This window comes from Micropterus salmoides, unplaced genomic scaffold, assembly GCF_014851395.1.
Source record: "Micropterus salmoides isolate LMB-PRFRI ecotype aquatic unplaced genomic scaffold, ASM1485139v1 Ms_hic_scaffold_5, whole genome shotgun sequence".
NCBI classification, from domain to species: domain Eukaryota; kingdom Metazoa; phylum Chordata; class Actinopteri; order Centrarchiformes; family Centrarchidae; genus Micropterus; species Micropterus salmoides.
Genome location: NW_024044237.1, coordinates 11,515,137 through 11,533,729, shown reverse-complemented (window position 1 = coordinate 11,533,729; position 18,593 = coordinate 11,515,137). Strand labels below are relative to the sequence as shown.

Here is an 18,593-nt window from a genome sequence, read left to right as displayed (position 1 = left end):
ACAGGCAATCACTGCTAACTGCCTTTGTTCCCAGAGCTCAATACTAGGGGACAATCTATTCCAGCCTGACTGTTAATACAGCATCATGAGCAGTCCCCTGATGCAGAAAATGGTAATAATTAAAGATAAAAACCTTTGATTTGATTCCTCTTGTTGAGCTAAAAAACATGGTTAAGCTTCTCTCCCCACCCACCAACAAAAAGTGCCGCACTGTCTTTTTCAAAGTCCTTTGTTGACTTTCCCCTCATCGCCTGGTGTTTGAGACATATGATAAAATGCCAATCGGGGTGAAATGCCTGTTAATTTAGCTGCTGCCACGGTTTAGATTACACTATTTGTATTCATAATGCATGGTTTTATTGATGCAGCGATTTGTTAGAGGGCAAAATCCTATAGCGCAACTTGAGTGAAAATATGTTCATTAATCTACTGAGCATGACTCAATGAAAAGCATTTCATATTCACAATCTCTTACTGGGTTATTTTGTCCTTCCTCACTCTGTGACGGCACACTGCTACTGAGTGGGAAATGTCAGGTCATATCTCTAGGGTGTGTCGTGCTGGGTGTGTGTGTGTGTGTGTTCGTGATTAAGTGCCTTCGCGTGCATGCACGTATTGTTTTATCAGTCAACCCTGTCTTTCCCTCCATCTCCCGTGGGTAGACTTAAGAGTGTCGCATCCTGCTGCCTCATTTATTGAAGAGGAAATCACTGTGACAAGTTTGTTTGGGGCTCTTTGTGCTGCTGGAGAAAACATTGTCATTGTGTGTCATCATGCCTTTTTCCCCCCCCTTGCTCTGATAGATTATAATGTGGCAAACACAGGCTTGTGTTAGAGCTACGTTGTGATTTAGAGCAATACAGGAAAATGGTAAGACAGGCCAGGAGAAATTTTTTTAAAAATTCACCCATCAACATGGGCAACATTGTCTCAGCTTGAATGCAAACTATCAAATAGAATACGAAAATGTCACAGTGAGCTTTAGAAACAAAAGTCTTTCTTGTCATGTGGCAGATGTTCTTATGGACCCGATTTAGTGAAATTATTTTGATACAGGAGTAATCTTAAAGGGATAGCCTGACATTTTGGATAATACACTTATCTGCTTTCTTGCCGAGAGTTAGTTGAGAAGATTGAGACCGATCACACACTTTACATACGTTCAATATGAGTCAGCTGCCAGTTAGCAAAGCTTAGCATAAAAAATTGGAAACAAGGGGAAGCAGCTAGCCTGGCTGTGTCAGAAAGTTGCAGTCTCACAGGTTTTTTTTGATGGATTATTTCTTGGCTGGGCACAATAACTTCCTGTAGTCTCTGCTGGCTGCCTACAACCACACAGTGACAACAAGACTCCAGGAAGTCGTTGCTCTCAGCTAAGAAATAGCACATAAAATAAAATAAAAAACATAGAACCACAAAATTGTTTTGTACGGATTAAACAAATGAAACATGTTAATGTGTGCCCTTCAAAGGTGCTGTAGGAGATTTTGTTACCTATGGACAGAGCCAGGATAGCTGTTTCCAGTCTTTATTTTAAGCTACGGTGACTGCTGGCTCCAGCTTCATATTGAATGGACAAGTATGAGAGTAGTATCAATCTTCTCTTCAATGTCTGTGCAAAAAGCAAATTAGCGTGTATCCCAAAATGTCAAACTGCTCCTTTAAATGTTTTTTAAACGTTACAAGCTACCAAAAGTTACCAGATGTTACTTTGACAAAATGCCACTGGTCTCTATAATTGCAAATTTCCTTATCCAGACTCCTTTAAAATGTCTGCTTTTCCTTGCCTTAAAGTCACTCTAAGAGGATGGCCTTGCTTTGCTAGTTACAGAACTTTCTTGGCTCCAGGGCCTCAGATTCTGGTAGGGCTTTCTGCATAAGCTAAAGTGAAGGTTTATTAGTTCATAGACTGCCACCGCACAGACACACACACATGCACACGCACATGCGCGCGCACACACACACACACACACACACACTCTGTCAAACATAATCTCATTCTCTCATGAGAAAGCGTTACTCTCAGGCCATCAGAATCCCATTACCTACACTGAATTATAAGTAAGAGAGAGAGACTGCGAGAGAGAAAGAGAGAGAGTGTAATGATCGGGTGGGGCTCTATCATGTAAGTAAATCCAGTGATCTATCCACCTATGCCCACACATACACACACATTAGCAGCCATCTCGAAGACATACAGATGGGAAGGTGTGCATGAGAATTGACCTGCTGAATTAGACTGATTCTTGAACAATCAGTCAATCAATACTTACAGTATACTGCCATGTGGTTATTAAATTGAGTGAGACTCATTGGTCCATCATAACCATATGAGCATGTGTGTGTGTGTGTGTGTATGTGTGTGTGTAAGAATGTGCGTGTTCATCATTGACAAAACAAATAAGCATCAGTCTGCTTCTCTACCATCATCTGCCCCCTGTTTTCCTTCCTTCTCACCTCCCTCCCCTCTCTCTCCTCCTGTCCTCTCCTCGCAGACGGCTGCCCTAACTTGTGTAACGGGAACGGCCAGTGCACTATGGGACAGCAGAGTTGGCATTGTGAATGCCAGACAGGCTGGAGGGGCCCCGGCTGCAGTGTTGCCATGGAGACCTCCTGCGCTGACAACAAGGACAACGAAGGAGGTGAACTGGGGGAGGCAGGACACAGTTTGGGGTAGAACTGTGAATAAGTGCAGCCCTGATAGAAAAAAAATATGACTTAAACAAGAAACAGAATTAAGATAGAGGTCTCATGAGAAGAGCCCTCACTACGAATGGCAAAATTAAACTGTCCTCTGTGAGAGAATCAAAGGTTATCAAAATATTAAATCAAGAATGGCAGAAGTAGAGGTAGCTTGTTTTGCATTCCTTACCGCTCTTCCCCCACTGCCTCGTCATTGCTCTTTTTCTGTCTCTCAGATGGACTGACAGACTGCATGGACCCAGACTGCTGCATCCAGAGTCCCTGTCAGAACAGCCCACTGTGTCGGGGCTCCCGGGACCCTCTCCAGGTCATCCAGCAGAGCCCCATGTCCCAGCCCCGCATCCGCTCCTTCTATGACCGCGTCAGGATGCTTGTGGGACGGGATAGCACCCATGTCCTCCCTGGGGAAAACCCGTTCAACTCAAGGTATGGCAGGATAACACACAAACACAGGCTAAGGCACAATTTATTAATATTCATAGACCCAATGAAAAACCTAGACAGCCAGGGACACTTATCTAGACCATGACCTGAAAGAGTTCCATAGTTAGGAACTTTATTGTCCACATTGTGGAAAATTCTATTCATCTTCATCCCACAGTGCCAAGAGCCTGACAAAGCAGCGAGTTACAACTTCAATACCAAGCTTGTAGTTTTACCATTGCCATAAGAAAACACAGTAAAACAGCATTTATGTTTTTTTCCAGTGAGATGAAATACGTGGGTGGGGTATAATTTGGGATATGAAGAAATCGCCCAAGAATATTATTACTCAAAAGTGTATGTGACCTATTGAGCTTTATTCCTTCCTCAATTAATATACCATATTCAATGTCTTTCATTTTCATAATTTAGGAATACAGTATACATGTTGCTTTTTTTGCCTAAAATGCATACAATAGTTTTGTATACAACACTTTGATGCTTTTAGAAGGTTTGACATTTATGTGTGTAAGTGTGCGGAATGAAAAAATTGTCTAACTTGAGATTCAGTATAATAAATATCAAATAGACTTCAAAATGATTCACAGAGCCAGCCAAGACCTTAACAAATCCCAGAGCCGAGAAGATTCCCTGCAGATTTAGTAGTGTTGTGAAGCGCTGTCCATGGTGCTGATTCTTGTCTCGCATACATTTACACATTCCAACATCAGATGTTCCAAAGGAAATAACTCATCAAAGTGATGACACTCGGAAATGTTTAAATGTTAATCTATGTGTATCGGCTCTCTGGGGCGCAATCCCTCGCATACACTCACAGTTATACACAAACATACACGCATATACATCCACATTGTCATGGTTTGTTTACTTGATTGACGTGAGCTAATGTAGATGGTGGGGGTTGCTGATTATTTCTAATTAATGAGTGGTGGAAGACCAGAGCAATAAATGGCTGGGCAAATTGGATGATTAAAAGATGGTGAGATTGATCAAACCAGATGATTGATGGTTAGGAAGGTTGATCTGATAGATTCTGTCTCATCTGTCTTCTTTCAGTTTGGCATCTCTTATCCGGGGTCAGGTGTTGACTACAGATGGAACCCCTCTGGTGGGGGTGAACGTGTCTTTTGTCAACTATCCCCACTACGGATACACGCTGACACGGCAGGATGGAATGTATGTACAACAGCTACCCAGCACTCCTTGCTGAAACTACCTCACCACATAGGCTGCAGATTAGTTTGGATTAGTTTAGATTAGATTAGATTAGATTAGAAACTATAATGATCACACAAGGAAATTAAGATGCAGCCTCAAATAGACAAGAAAGGAAGGGGATTTACAAGAACAACACAACTGAGAATGGAAACACTTTATTCTCCTATTAGTGTAAATATATTAGTAAAAAGATAACTTTTAAATTAGAATGGAAACAATGGGTGTGATATAAGATATAATGCAATATATCGTACCTTTCATATTATTGACTGCTGGAAATAAGACTTTCTTATATGATTGATGATGATTTATGTCAGAATCTATCAAAATGTTATTCAAAGAAACTTAGTACCATAATCCTTTGCTTTAATAGCCACTTTCCCAACACATTTGGTTAACTCACCTGACATGTTCTTCTGTTTCTTCTGCAGTTTTAGAGGAGTTTTAGGCTGCTTTAATTTGACTTTTTGGTCCAATTTCCCCTCTACAAGTTATATTGAATTTAAATCTGGCTGACATCCGTAACATGTTATTTCAAAAATTGATTCATTGGTTCTTTCGACCAACCTCCACTCATTAAATGCACAGCTTCTGTGTTTCCTGTCACAGGTTCTTTAAGCACTTTTCTCCTTCTCTTATCAATGCTTTCTTTGCAGCATTTTCTCCCAGTTAGGTCAAGCTGTAGCTGAAACAACTGAAGTAACATTTAATTGACCTTGTATTTCAGGGGCAGTTACTCACCAGTTTCATCGACTTGTAACTTGAATGAACATGTCCATGTCCCTACCTGACCTTGTTTGGATTTGATGAGTGCTATTTTCTTCTAGTTGCTAGAGACTGTTGGCCACAGCAGTTCCAGACACAAAGCTCTGGCCATTTGCAATGGCAAACAAGTGTATGCGACCTATTTCTAAACTACTCATTAACCCACAGCTGTTAACCATAATTTGATGAAAAAAGGTTAAAGGAGAACATCTAATAAAAATCACTTCTACACTGAGACCAGTGCTCTAACATTGTGTTATTCATATTTCTAGACTGCCTGTCTAAATGTGTATGTTGTGTTGTACCATAATGAAATCATTTATTCCAGGTGTTTTTGTTGATGAATTATTCCTTAAGCAGTGGAGTATATATTATATTAGAAGAAACAAACACTGAGAGTGAGTACAAATAACCATCCACCACAGCACTCCCCATCTGTACCTCATTCCCATCCTCTTCTCGCAAACCTCTCCAGGTTTGACCTGATAGCTAACGGTGGTGCATCACTGACCCTGCGGTTCGAGCGCGCCCCTTTCCTGAGCCAGGAGCGCACCGTGTGGCTGCCCTGGAGCCAGTTTTATGCTATGGACACTCTGGTGCTTAAGACAGAAGAGAACACGATCCCGGGCTGTGACCTGAGCGGCTTCGTCAGGCCTGACCCTCTTGTGATTGCATCCCCTCTCTCCTCCTTCTTCAGCTCCAAGCCAGGGGAGAAACCCATCATACCGGAGACACAGGTGCAGTACCACTGACCTCTGGCAGCCGGCTAATCTCCCTTCTGGTTCCCTTGCTCTCTTCCCACTCTCCTGTATGCCTGTCTCCTGTAGCTCTCTTTCGCCTTTGGCTTCCATAGCCCCTCCCCCCTCTCCATTTGTTCCCGCTTTCTCTATTTCTTTATTTCTTCCATTGTTTTTTCCCCTTTTTTGTCCTTCAGCCGTCAGTGGAAGCGTGACCCCCATTACTCCCTCTCTCTCTAATCCCCCCTAATCCCTCTCTCCTGTCATCTCCTCTCTTTGTCTTCCAGGTCCTGCATGAGCAGATCGAGGTGCCTGGCACAAGTCTAAAGCTGTGCTACCTAAGCTCCAGGACACAGGGTTACCGCTCCCTGCTCAAGGTGACCATGACTCCGGCTGTGGTGTCCATGGGCCTGCTGAAGGTCCACCTGATGGTAGCAGTGGAGGGCCACCTCTTCCAGAAGTGGTTCCATGCCTCACCCAACTTGGCCTACACCTACATCTGGGACAAGACCGATGCATATGGGCAGAGAGTCTACGGGCTTTCTGAAGCTGTTGGTGAGTGGAAGGGATGGATGGAAGAGAAGCTGTGTTAGGGGTTTGGGGGCATTTCTCCCCCTGTGGATTAGAAATTTTACCACTAAGGCAGCACTGGTGTGTCAGAGGGAGGGAGTGCTAATTAGGGAGCCTGAAGGAGAGATAATACACCAGAAACCCGGCCTCCATCCACTATGCAGTATAGCCACAGATAAGTGCTCTCTTTTTCAAATGTCTATTTTTCATTGAAGCCGCGTGTGGTTCAGTCAGCCAGCCGTAACTATGGAGAAGGGTTATTAGCCATCAGGGAGAGTTAGCAGTTAGCTACTGGAGCAGCAAGCAGCAGTCCAGAGGACCCTCAATGCTATTACATTCTGCTGTCACAGTCGCTCACAGATGCTGTCAGCCAAACCTGCTGTCAAGCCACAGATGCAGTGGACATCTGGGACTTCAGTGTGGACCAAAATCATGAGGGGCATACAGTTTGGGACATTACATTCACTCTAAGATCCCATTGTTCCCTAGAGTATCAGTTATATCTCATTTCTCTAAGAATATAAAGCATATAAATGGTTTATGATTATATTATGTTTTGCTAAGCGTGGCTACAGATGCAGGTATACTACATTATTGTTTGCAGTGGTGCTGAAAAGGTGCTGGCAACAGCACTCTCACAGTGACTCATGTGGGAGTTGATGTGTTAACACACTTTTCCTTTTAACACATTGGAACACAACATCATGCACACAGCATATATGTACGTAAACTCTCTCAGAGTCAACGTCTCTACCTCATCTCAACTTAGTTTCCTTATTTGTATATTTAGACAAATCACCTGAGACTCTGTCAGCACATGTCCATGATTGGGTCACCAGCAGAAATTTCACCGCGGCAACCGGTGTGGCCTGTAGGTTCAAAGGCCCACTGGGCAATCTGTCCAATTAGCAAGGTTTTTAATTGATTTAACAGCGTGTGAGAGTGTTAGTTAGGTGCGAGTGCAGGTTTTGACACAGGTGCTAACTATCTTCTCCGTGTATCACACCTTTCACAACTTAAATTAACTTTGGAGGTTATGCTCTGACTTAGTTTTGCATAGCCCCCCTTCCTCTGTTGTTGTTCATGATTTTGTATTCTTTAGTGTGTTGTATATGTGTATATGGAGGCAAATCTGGGCATTTTTTCATCACTTCTTTTTGTGTCCAACCTCTTTTTCTCAATTTTTCTCACCTCTATGCTCTCTTATTTGTAGTGTCAGTGGGCTATGAATATGAGTCCTGTGCCAGTCTCATCCTGTGGGAGAAGAGGACAGCCGTTTTGCAAGGCTACGAACTGGATCCCACCAATCTGGGTGGCTGGTCACTTGACAAGCATCATATACTAAACACACGCAGTGGTACGAATACACACAATCTTACATTCCCTCACAAATGAGCACAGACTTTTCCAGTTTTTTCCTATGTTCCAGTTTATATTAAGTCAGTTCTCCACTTGATGGTTTACAGTATTATACATCTCACTAAACTGTGCTTCGTGTGATTCACATGGAATTGCCAGGTGCCTCTTTTTACCTGTCAGTGAGGATTTTCACAAAAAGAGCTGGTGTTGTCTCACCTAGTTTGACTTCCACATCCACTCATGCCAGTCCTACTGAGTAATCATGTGCACCGACCCATCAGCAGCAGCAGCTACCTGAACAGAGGCAGGGGGTTAGGAGTGGTGGGCGGTGGTAGTTTTCCAGAAACTGATTCAGGATCTCTGTGATGGTGGGCGAAAGGGAGTCATTCTTGTTGCATCATCTGGTGCTTTTATCTGCACGCTAACTGATTGCATCTTTGTGCATTTTAAGGCTAAAAGTATACAGCCATGCTAGCAGCTAAATGCAAACATCAGCATGTTAACATGCTCACATTGACGGTGCTAACATGCTGAAGTTGAGCAGGTATAATGTTTACAGTGTTCACCATCTTTGTTAAACATGTTAGCATGCTAACATTTGACACAGAGGATGTCTGAAATTGCATTAGTTTAGTAATGGAAAAATTAAAAATGTTACCTGATGATAGCACTTGACTAAGAGTTAAGGTTAAGTTATTACAATTCATCATCAGGGGAACATGAATGTCTGCACCATATTTCATGGCAATCCATCTAGTATTTGTCGAGACATTTTACTTGCTTGCACAAATGTCAACCTCGCGGTGGATAACCAAAGTCAGTAGATTACATCATCTGGGGACCATGACTAGCTGTACAAAATTGAATGACTATCCACCCAGCTGTTGTTGAGATATTTAAGTCTTGACCAAATTGATTGACCGACATTGGCATCCCTAGAGCTACACAGCTAGCATGGCTAAAAAATTGTTGTAGACTTTAATCTACCAGCTTCTGTGGCAACTCCGTCTAACTGAAATAATTATCCCAAATCTACTTATGTTTCTCTCCACCCTTTCTCCTGTCCAGGCATCCTTCACAAGGGAAGTGGTGAGAACATCTTTGTGACAAAGCAGCCCCCAGTAATCACCAGCGTCATGGGAAACGGCCGGAGGCGCAGTATCTCCTGCCCCAGCTGTAACGGCCTGGCAGACGGCAACAAGCTGTTGGCACCAGTCGCCTTGGCAATGGGCGTTGATGGAAGCCTCTATGTTGGGGACCTCAACTTTGTACGCAGGGTCTACCCATCTATGAACACAACTGGCATCCTGGAATTAAGGTGAAGCCCTAAAACCAAAATCAGTTTTGAAAGGGAAAGGAGAAAAGGCAGATTGGGATTTAGAGTTTTTTTGATGTTGCAGGAAAAATACTGATAGATACATAAAGGGCTGGTTAGGCAGAAGAAGAAGATGGGGAAAATAACAGATGTTTTCAGTACATAGAACATGTAGGACTGTGTCCTCCCCTGAAACAGAAAAATAAGGTGAGACACTGGGGATGACAAGATTGAAGTAGAAATTATACACTGTACTAGATACCATTTCTCCGGGGTGTTTTTACCCACGTTTAAATTTTGCTGTTCACACCACAGCCAGCTCTCCACAGACTGTGTGAATTAACATTTGTTTTGTTGTGCTTTTATCTCGCTTTCTCCCTTGAAGGAACAAAGATTTCAGACACAGGTAAGATTATGGCGATAAGTTAAAATTTTCTAGTGCACAAGCAACATTACAGTGCACATATTACAGCAACAATAGCAAAAGTTCTTGAAACCCTCTTCAAAAATATAACATTGAGGTATTCACTGACATAATACTCATTTCTTTCTTTCTGTCACCTCAGTAATAACCCAACACATAAGTATTTCCTGGCTGTGGACCCGGTATCTGGGGCTTTGTTCATCTCAGACACCAACTCCCGCAGAATTTATCGCGTTCGCTCATTAACGGGAGGCCGCCTGCTGTCGGACAACGCAGAGGTGGTGGCTGGGACAGGGGAGCAGTGCCTGCCCTTTGATGAACGCTGCGGTGATGGCGGAAAAGCCACTGAAGCTACACTTATGAGCCCCAAAGGTGAGCCACTGTCAAAAAGTGTAGAAAAATAAAAAACAACTACTTTGGTAATTGAACAATCGTTTTAGTCAATTATAAAGCAAAAATGTTGGTATTCTCTGATTGCCGCTTCTAAAATGTGACGGTTAGCTGCTTTTCTCTGCTTTATGTCATTAAAAATGTAATATCTTTTTCTAAGTTTTGTTCTGTTTTTCAAATGAAAAAGACATTCAAAGATGTCACCTTGGGCTGTGGGCAAGCATGACATGCATTTTTCACTATTTCTCTGACATGGTATTGACTAATTTGTAATGAAACTAATTATTAGTTGTAGTGGTGCATTATGGCCGGTTGGGCCAATAATCTATATATTTACTCATGATTACAAAATCAAAATTTGTTGCATTTCATGATTTTGTCCTTTTCAAATGTGGTTTCTGAGACAGATCCGCACTAAGATCATGATATGTAATTCAGTGCACAAGACGTGTAAATTGAAGGCGCCTTCAATTTTCCGTGATCAGAGTGTAATCTTTGTTCACAAAGTGCCCATCTTGTGACTCAACTAAAGCAGGACAGAGACAGAAGGAGGTTATAAACCAGGTTAATGTTAAACTTATTAATGGAATTATTTTTGTCGATCATCGGATCTTAGAACATTGTGACACCAAACTGTCAAGGATGTCACACTGTCACATTTCCTGTCAGTGACATAAGTGTGTGCACATGTGGGACTGCACATGTGAGTACATATACAGTATGTGTGTGTGTGAGTGTTTGCGAGAGAAGATGGGAGAGATGGGAGAAGACAATGAGCTGCTGATTCCCTCTTACCTGTCAAAGGCAAAATCAGCCAGCGCAAATCAGCTCGCCCTCCCTCTGCCTGTTTCTTCTCCAGCTTTCTCTCGCTATCTCTCCCTACCTCTCTCTCTTTCTCTCTCTCTTGCTCTCTTTCTCTCTTGTTTACTCAGTGCCCTTCGCTGTATTCTCCATCTGTTGTGTATCTCAGTGCATCTAGAAGTTATTTTGGGGCACAGTTGCCTCGAACAAACACACCTGTCTGAATGTCGGCTGCCTGTTAGACCGACAAGGCTGACACTGCACTACTGGTAAATGCTAAAAAAGAAAAAGGCAGGAAAAAATGAAAGTACAAAAGTGGGGGTGACAAAAAAAAGCACCAAGGAGACACCAAGGAAGGAAGTACAACCTTTCGAAAGACTCTGCTTGCAGTCTACAATTGTCCTCTGGGAGGAGCATGAGCTCAACTCAGCATCCCGATGACTCATCCCAAAACTAACACTTCTCTAACAGTTCAATGCCCGTTCCATCACTTTGTTCCCTCTCATTCAATGAAGCATTGAGCCATTCAGCTGTCAGGACTGCTATCCGTTTTCTGCCGGTGGAAAGAGTGAAGTTTAATTGACTTAAAATGTCTATGGGTTGCCCGCAGCAGTTGAGTTATGAGTCGTCACTCATGGTGTTCATCTCTGCTTTGACAGGTATCGCAGTGGATAAAAATGGGCTGATGTACTTTGTGGATGCTACCATGATCCGTAAGGTGGACCAGAATGGCATCATATCCACTCTGCTGGGGGCCAACGATCTGACTGCCGTACGGCCACTGAGCTGTGACAACAGCATGGACGTCAGCCAGGTACGATGGTTAGGAGGAAGTGCAGTAGAGACATGAGGTGATGGTGTGATAGATGTAGATATATAAGCCCAGTGAGTGCTGAGCTACAACGATTGTGTGGACACCTGCCAGCCAGGAGGTTCAGGGAGAGACTGATTTAGGGAGAGATTAAAGAGTCCATGGATACACGAATGGCTCAAAAGAGAGTGAGGACTGCAGTCACTTAAAAAAATGAAGAGACTTGTCTGAACCTTGGCGTCCTTTCAAAACGCCTCCCTCAGCATTGATATTGTCTCATATATAACTTCTGTTTCTGCCCACCAGGTGCGTCTCGAGTGGCCCACAGACTTAGCAGTGAACCCCATGGACAACTCCCTCTATGTCCTGGAAAACAATGTCATCCTACGCATCACTGAGAACCACCAGGTCTGTACCACAAGGCTGGATCACCACTGCGAAACCCTTAGGGTGGACACTCACTATAGGATTTTGACAGGATTTAGTCCCAATTAGGCTTTTGCAAGCCAATTAAGAAGTAAAAGTTGAACTTCTAACACAGTATTCTAAGTTTTTTGCTGGTGTTAACATTACTGATTAGTTAGGAATGTTCTAGGAATATTCTACTATATTCTATTCTTACTTCATTATGGGAAGTTTAATTTACACTGTTTCGATAGCAATCCACAGCTAAAATCTCCAAATTTTTTGTGGAATTCTTACCATTGTGTGATCGTAGATGTGACACTCTCTGCTGTTGCCTACAGGTGAGCATCATAGCAGGTCGGCCCATGCATTGTCAAGTGCCAGGTATCGACTACAGCCTCAGTAAGCTGGCTATACATGCAGCCCTGGAGAGTGCCACAGCCATTGCCCTGTCCCACACGGGGATCCTCTACATCGCTGAGACAGATGAGAAAAAGATCAACAGGGTTAGACAGGTATGAGAGGGAGAAGTACTTTACACAGTTGTTTGGCTGTCTGGTTGTTTTAGAATTTATTTTTTTGTTGTTTTGCTGGCCGGCAGAACTGACAGCACAGCTGGTCATGCTGTGTGGGTTTAAAAATTTTTTTAAAAAAAAGATATTCTGAGATTGTTTCAGATCTCCAGACACTACATGCAGTTCAAGCACTTTAATGTTTTTTCCATTCCTGTGTTTTGATAACTGCAAAATGAATTCTGCTTTTGGTAAAACATTTTCTTTCATTGAGTGGTGACTTTTTTTCCCCCATTAACAACCTGTCCTCCTCCATTTTCTGTCTGTGCATTTCTCTTAGGTGAGCACTAACGGAGAAATCTCTCTCCTGGCTGGTGCTGCCTCCGACTGCGACTGCAAGAATGACGTCAACTGCAACTGCTTCTACGGCGATGATGGCTACGCCCCCGATGCCGGCTTGAACTCCCCCACTTCCTTGGCTGTGTCCCCCGATGGGACACTCTTCATTGCAGACCTCAACAACATACGCATCAGAGCTGTGCGAGCCAACAGGCCTGGCCCTGCCGTCTCCAGCGTGGGGTACGGAGGATCTGCCCAGTATGAGGTTGCATCGCCCAGGGAACAGGAGCTGTATGTCTTCAATGGGGAGGGGCTTCACATCCAGACAATTAGCCTGGTGACTGGGGAGCCACTTTACAACTTCACCTACGGTCCAGACGGAGAGCTGGCCATGCTGGTGGATAACTGCAACAATACAGTGAAGGTGAGACGGGACGGCCAGGGCCAGGGAGGAGGATCAGGCCTTCTCAGACTGGTGCTGCTGCCTGAGAATCAAGTAGTGACCCTGGGACTGGACCCCACCGGTGGGCTGCGCAGTGTGTCAGCCCTGGGCCAGGAGGTGGCTCTGATGGGCTACAGTGGCAACACAGGGCTCCTGGCTACCAAAGCTGATGAGACTGGATGGACCACGTTTTACCAGTGAGCGTTTGTGATAGTTGGAAGGTGTCTGAATGTGTGTTTTTATATTTACACCACTTTTCTACCTGTCTAACTACACAGTGAATGAGTTTCACAATATTTATGATCATCTATTGCTTCATCTGCCTTCTCAGACAGTGTACTGCTGCCCCCCAATGTTAGCTTTAATAACTACAGCCAATTCCTTTAAAATAACCATAGTCGTGTGCGTGTGTGTGTGTGTGTGTGTGTGTGTGTGTGTGTGTGTTTCAGCGTTATATGCGGTACAAGTATGAACATGTCCTTCCCTCACCAATCACACTCACTGCAATTTCCTATTTCGCAGGTACGACAGCGAGGGTCGCCTGACCAACGTGACATACCCCACAGGCATGGTGACGAGCCTCCACCGAGAGATCGAGCGCTCCATCAACATTGACATTGAGAGCTCCAGCAGAGACGATGATGTCACTGTCATCACCAACCTGTCCTCTGTTGAAGCCTCGTACACCGTGGTGCAAGGTAGAGAGACACGCACTCACGAGACATGCAGTGGGAAATGAGCTGGTAGATACAGACTTACGTAATCCTAAAAAAGTTAAAGAGGGTCTGTTTATATGTTATAGATGCTTTGACAAGATACACACAGACTACTTAATCTAAGTATCCAAAAACATCCCAGCCCTGTGTGATGGTGAATATGTGCCAGCCTGCCGACTCTAATTGAAAGTCTTGTAATTTTCCCTCAGTTATGTGCATGCTCTAGGAGATTATTTTCCTTCCCTACCCACATCCAGCCCTCTTCTCACTCGCTCTCATGGAGTAAAATTACCAATATATAGCTGTTAATCCCAGCTGGGATCATCCTGCTTTTGAATATCATCACAGCGAAATTCATTAACTCATGTAGAGTGAATCCTCCTCATCCCTCAAGCTTTCTCCTCTCACACATATATACGCACACACGCACACACGCACACACACACACATAAATCAACATTCAAATACAGCTCTCAACCAGTTCCCATGATCCCTGAGCTTATTTGGTCTGTTTAGAGAGGAAAAAGAAGGAGAATAATTGTTTTTCTTCCCTTGACCAGTGCGCGCAGCGTGACAGAAGCATGAATGCAATATATAATATATAAGGTCTGTAGGCCTCAGAGAGAATAAGTTGTAGATGGATTCAGTGATCCACCTGCGTTGCGGGAGGAAAAGGGGAGAGTTGTTCACAGAGCTGTAAGTCATTTAAGGATTCCACCGCACTGTGTGGGTTTCAGCACAGCTCTCTGCTGACATACTCACTTAACCATCTCCCTCTCTTTCCACTCTTTCTCGCGCTCTTCATTAACTCCTGCACAGTGAATTCTCCTTGGCCCTCAAGCTCTCATTTCTCTCTCTCTCTCCTTCCCTCTCCCTCGCTTCTGTTTTATTACGAGGTTGTTCAGACAGAGAGAGCAGAGAAGATTTATCTAAAGGCTGTTGCTGCCAAGTCAATGGAAAAAGCTTCACTTGTCAGTTTGAGGCATTGTTAAAATGTGCCTGGAGCTTTATTACAAATTGGCCTATGGATTACTGTCATTTATGGCGGGGCTTCAAAGGGAGACACCATCTGAACCCCTCACCTTTGGAAATGAAATTAAAAAAAGCTCTTCTCTCTGTATCTGCAAGATATTTCTGAGCCGAAAATAATTTTATCTTACTTTCAATCACATCATTGTGATCAGGGTGCGTGTTTTCAGACATCTGAGAAAAAAATTAGCCTCAGCATTAGGCATGGGCTTATCTGTTTCCATTCTTGTGTTTGAGAGTGAGTCATTAAACTGTGGAGATAGGGGGTTTGTAGAGAGATGTCAGTTTAGCCTGACTATTTTCATTCAGAATATTTGATAGAGTTATTATAATAAGAATAGGAATCGGGTCCATAAATAGTTTATGATCTGGTTCTATCTGACATGAGCCTCTAGGCTAATTGGACTTTTTCATTTTTTAGTGAAAGGACATTTCCTCCAGAGATTTTGACCAGCTTTTTATTCAAATCTCATCACATCATTTTTTCTCAGCAAAAGACAAAATTCAACAAAAAAGTACCAAGTAAAAGCAATATAGTACATGATGTATCCCCCTTGTCCCGTACCCATGTGTCTGTTTATTGGCTATGGCTGACGGCATTCAAATACTTAAGGTTATGAATTTGCTGGGGTTCGGGTCTGTCATTCCTTCAGAAGTATGCAGGATTTGCATAAAAAAGGAAAGTCATCTGGTCCCTCCAGTGGCTGTTTTCCTTGCCTACCTTGTATCTGTTATCTCCACCTACAGACCAGGTGAGAAACAGCTACCAGCTGTGCAACAACGGGACCCTGAGAGTGATGTACGCTAATGGTATGGGCATCAGCTTTCACACTGAGCCCCACATCCTGGCAGGCTCTGTCAGCCCTACAATTGGCCGCAGGAACATCACCCTGCCCACTGACAATGGCCTCAACTCCATTGAATGGCGTCTGCGCAAGGAGCAGACCAAGGGCAAGGTCACTGTGTTTGGGAGGAAGCTAAGAGTGAGTTGACCTTTTTCATATGTCGTTGACGGCCTTGTCCCTAACATCTCGGAATACAGATATAACCTGAAAACGTTTATTCAAATGAACCTCTCCTTTTTTACCTTTTCTTAAGGCTCATGGCCGCAATCTTCTCTCCATTGACTTTGACCGCAACACACGCACAGAGAAGATTTATGATGATCACCGGAAGTTCACACTGCGCATCATGTACGATGCTCAGGGCCGGCCAGCTATGTGGTTGCCCAGCAGCAGCCTGGCAGTGGTCAATGTGTCGTATTCGACAACTGGACAGCTTGTTGGGCTGCAGAGGGGGAGCATGAGTGAGAGGACCGAATTCGACCCCCAGGGACGCATCCTGTCTCGTTCTTTTGTGGATGGGAAGGTGTGGAGCTACAGCTACCTTGACAAAGTATGTATATTTATCTTTAACGTTGCCGTCTAGTTGTCAAATCTTACCAAGGCAAGGCAATGGCAAGAACGAATAGTAATTTGGATTGCAGAATTGAGTGAAATAATACATCATTTTAATAGTTATGAAGATTCTAATGTGTCAGCTCAGAGCAAATTAGTCCTGGTGCTATTTCACGGGAGGCAAGTCACCCATTGATAAAGCTATTATATTAATCCGCCTCCCTCTCTGCTTCCAGTCCATGGTGCTGCTCCTGCAGAGCCAGAGACAGTACGTCTTTGAGTTTGACACCTCTGGTCGGGTCACGGCTGTCACCATGCCCAGTGTGGCCCGCCACACCATGTTCACGCACGTGTCGGTCGGCTACATCCGCAACACCTACAACCCCCCAGAGAGCAACGCCTCCATAATCCACGACTTCAGTGAGGACGGCAGACCTCAGGCCACGCATTACCTGGGCACAGGCCGCCGTGTCCTCTACAAGTACGGCAAGCTGGCGAAGCTGTCAGAGATTGTGTACGACAGCACTGCCGTCACTTTCGGCTACGACGAGACAGCTGGTGTGCTGAAGATGGTCAACCTGCAGAGCGGGGGCTTCTCGTGCACCATCCGCTACCGCAAAATGGGCCCGCTTATCGACAAGCAGATCTACCGCTTCAGTGAGGAGGGAATGGTCAATGCGAGGTTTGACTACACCTACCATGACAACAGTTTCCGTATTGCCAGCATGAAGCCAGTCATCAGTGAGACGCCACTGCCCGTCGACCTCTACCGATATGACGAGATTTCTGGAAAGGTGTGAACATTTTCTCCTACGTCGTTATGAAAAAAATTTAGCTTACAAAATGAATGTCTGTGAATATACCTTCTTTGGCTGTCAGAGGACTGACCTTTTCTCTGCACCTTTCTATCCCTCCTACAGGTGGAGCACTTTGGAAAGTTTGGGGTCATTTATTACGACATCAATCAAATCATCACCACAGCCGTTATGACGCTGAGCAAGCATTTTGACACCCACGGTCGCATCAAGGAGGTCCAGTACGAGATCTTCCGTTCACTTATGTACTGGATGACGGTGCAGTACGATAGCATGGGGCGGGTGGTGAAGAGAGAGCTCAAAATTGGGCCCTATGCCAACACCACTCAATACCGCTATGATTATGATGGTGACGGACAGCTCAGTGGTGTCAAGGTGAATATTCTGTGTGGAGAGAGTCGGTATAATGTGGGTTATTAGTTCCTGTCATATCTGTAGAACACCTTAAAGGACTCAGAAACTCTATTCTGTCAGTATCAGGTTTCAAAAACTGACTGAATCCCATTTGCAAAACTCTTTGTTTTATCCAGGTGAATGACTGGTCTACCTGGCGCTACAGCTACGACCTGAACGGTAACCTCCATCTGCTGAATCCCGGGAACAGTGCCCGCATCTTGCCGCTCCGCTATGACCTCAGAGACCGCATCACACGCCTGGGAGATGTCCAGTATCGCCTGGATGAAGACGGCTTCCTCAGCCAGCGTGGTTCAGACGTTTTTGACTATAACTCCAAAGGTCAACTATTGAGGGCCTACAATCGAGGCCCCGGCGGTTGGAGCGTTGTGTATCACTATGACGGGCTGGGCCGCAGGGTGTCCACGAGGAACAGCCTGGGACAGCACCTGCAGTTCTTCTATGCTGACCTCAACCACCCAACAAGGATCACACATATTTTCAACCACTCCAGCTCAGATATCTCATCGCTCTACTATGACCTGCAGGTAGGCGTGGGTGTACAGAGATGTGTCAATATCTTTTCCTTAAATTTCAACACATTAGCATAAATTGAATAATCTTTTCTGGGAAATACTGATAAATATTGTTAGAGCAATACCGCTGCAAGTTATGGCAAAAACTTTATCCTGCAACAAAAAATGTTTTGTACTGAATTTCTGACTGTCTTATGATCAGGGACATTTGTTCGCCATGGAGGTGAGCAGTGGAGAGGAATACTACATAGCTTCTGACAACACTGGCACGCCGCTGGCTGTCTTCAGCAGCAATGGACAAATGATCAAACAGGTAACCCTCCACGTAACTTTGTAAATTCACTTTATTTGCAAAGAATTACAGGTACCAAAATTGTGCTGAAACTGTGTAGTAAAAACAACAAAACATCTGAATATAGAAAGGGCTTCTGGCACCAGCCGTGCCCAATGCATTCCTGTACAAGACCCTAAG

At 44.2% G+C, this 18,593-nt stretch overlaps 1 protein-coding gene across 3 annotated transcripts in view; it reads left to right on the top strand.

Moving 5' to 3' along the window:
- tenm2 (teneurin transmembrane protein 2) overlaps nucleotides 1–18,593 on the top strand; it is a 108,171-nt gene that overhangs the window by 86,049 nt on the left and 3,529 nt on the right. For all 3 annotated transcript variants that reach the window (XM_038700123.1, XM_038700124.1, XM_038700125.1), the window contains exons 11-30: nucleotides 2,496–2,642; nucleotides 2,919–3,129; nucleotides 4,204–4,323; nucleotides 5,606–5,867; nucleotides 6,155–6,422; nucleotides 7,651–7,794; nucleotides 8,865–9,114; nucleotides 9,497–9,517; nucleotides 9,678–9,907; nucleotides 11,386–11,540; nucleotides 11,844–11,945; nucleotides 12,284–12,457; nucleotides 12,795–13,432; nucleotides 13,758–13,933; nucleotides 15,728–15,963; nucleotides 16,079–16,375; nucleotides 16,614–17,171; nucleotides 17,298–17,567; nucleotides 17,723–18,133; nucleotides 18,324–18,434. In XM_038700123.1, coding sequence (XP_038556051.1) covers nucleotides 2,496–2,642; nucleotides 2,919–3,129; nucleotides 4,204–4,323; nucleotides 5,606–5,867; nucleotides 6,155–6,422; nucleotides 7,651–7,794; nucleotides 8,865–9,114; nucleotides 9,497–9,517; nucleotides 9,678–9,907; nucleotides 11,386–11,540; nucleotides 11,844–11,945; nucleotides 12,284–12,457; nucleotides 12,795–13,432; nucleotides 13,758–13,933; nucleotides 15,728–15,963; nucleotides 16,079–16,375; nucleotides 16,614–17,171; nucleotides 17,298–17,567; nucleotides 17,723–18,133; nucleotides 18,324–18,434 — 4,781 coding nt within the window. The remainder of the gene's footprint in view (nucleotides 1–2,495; nucleotides 2,643–2,918; nucleotides 3,130–4,203; nucleotides 4,324–5,605; nucleotides 5,868–6,154; nucleotides 6,423–7,650; nucleotides 7,795–8,864; nucleotides 9,115–9,496; nucleotides 9,518–9,677; nucleotides 9,908–11,385; nucleotides 11,541–11,843; nucleotides 11,946–12,283; nucleotides 12,458–12,794; nucleotides 13,433–13,757; nucleotides 13,934–15,727; nucleotides 15,964–16,078; nucleotides 16,376–16,613; nucleotides 17,172–17,297; nucleotides 17,568–17,722; nucleotides 18,134–18,323; nucleotides 18,435–18,593) is intronic.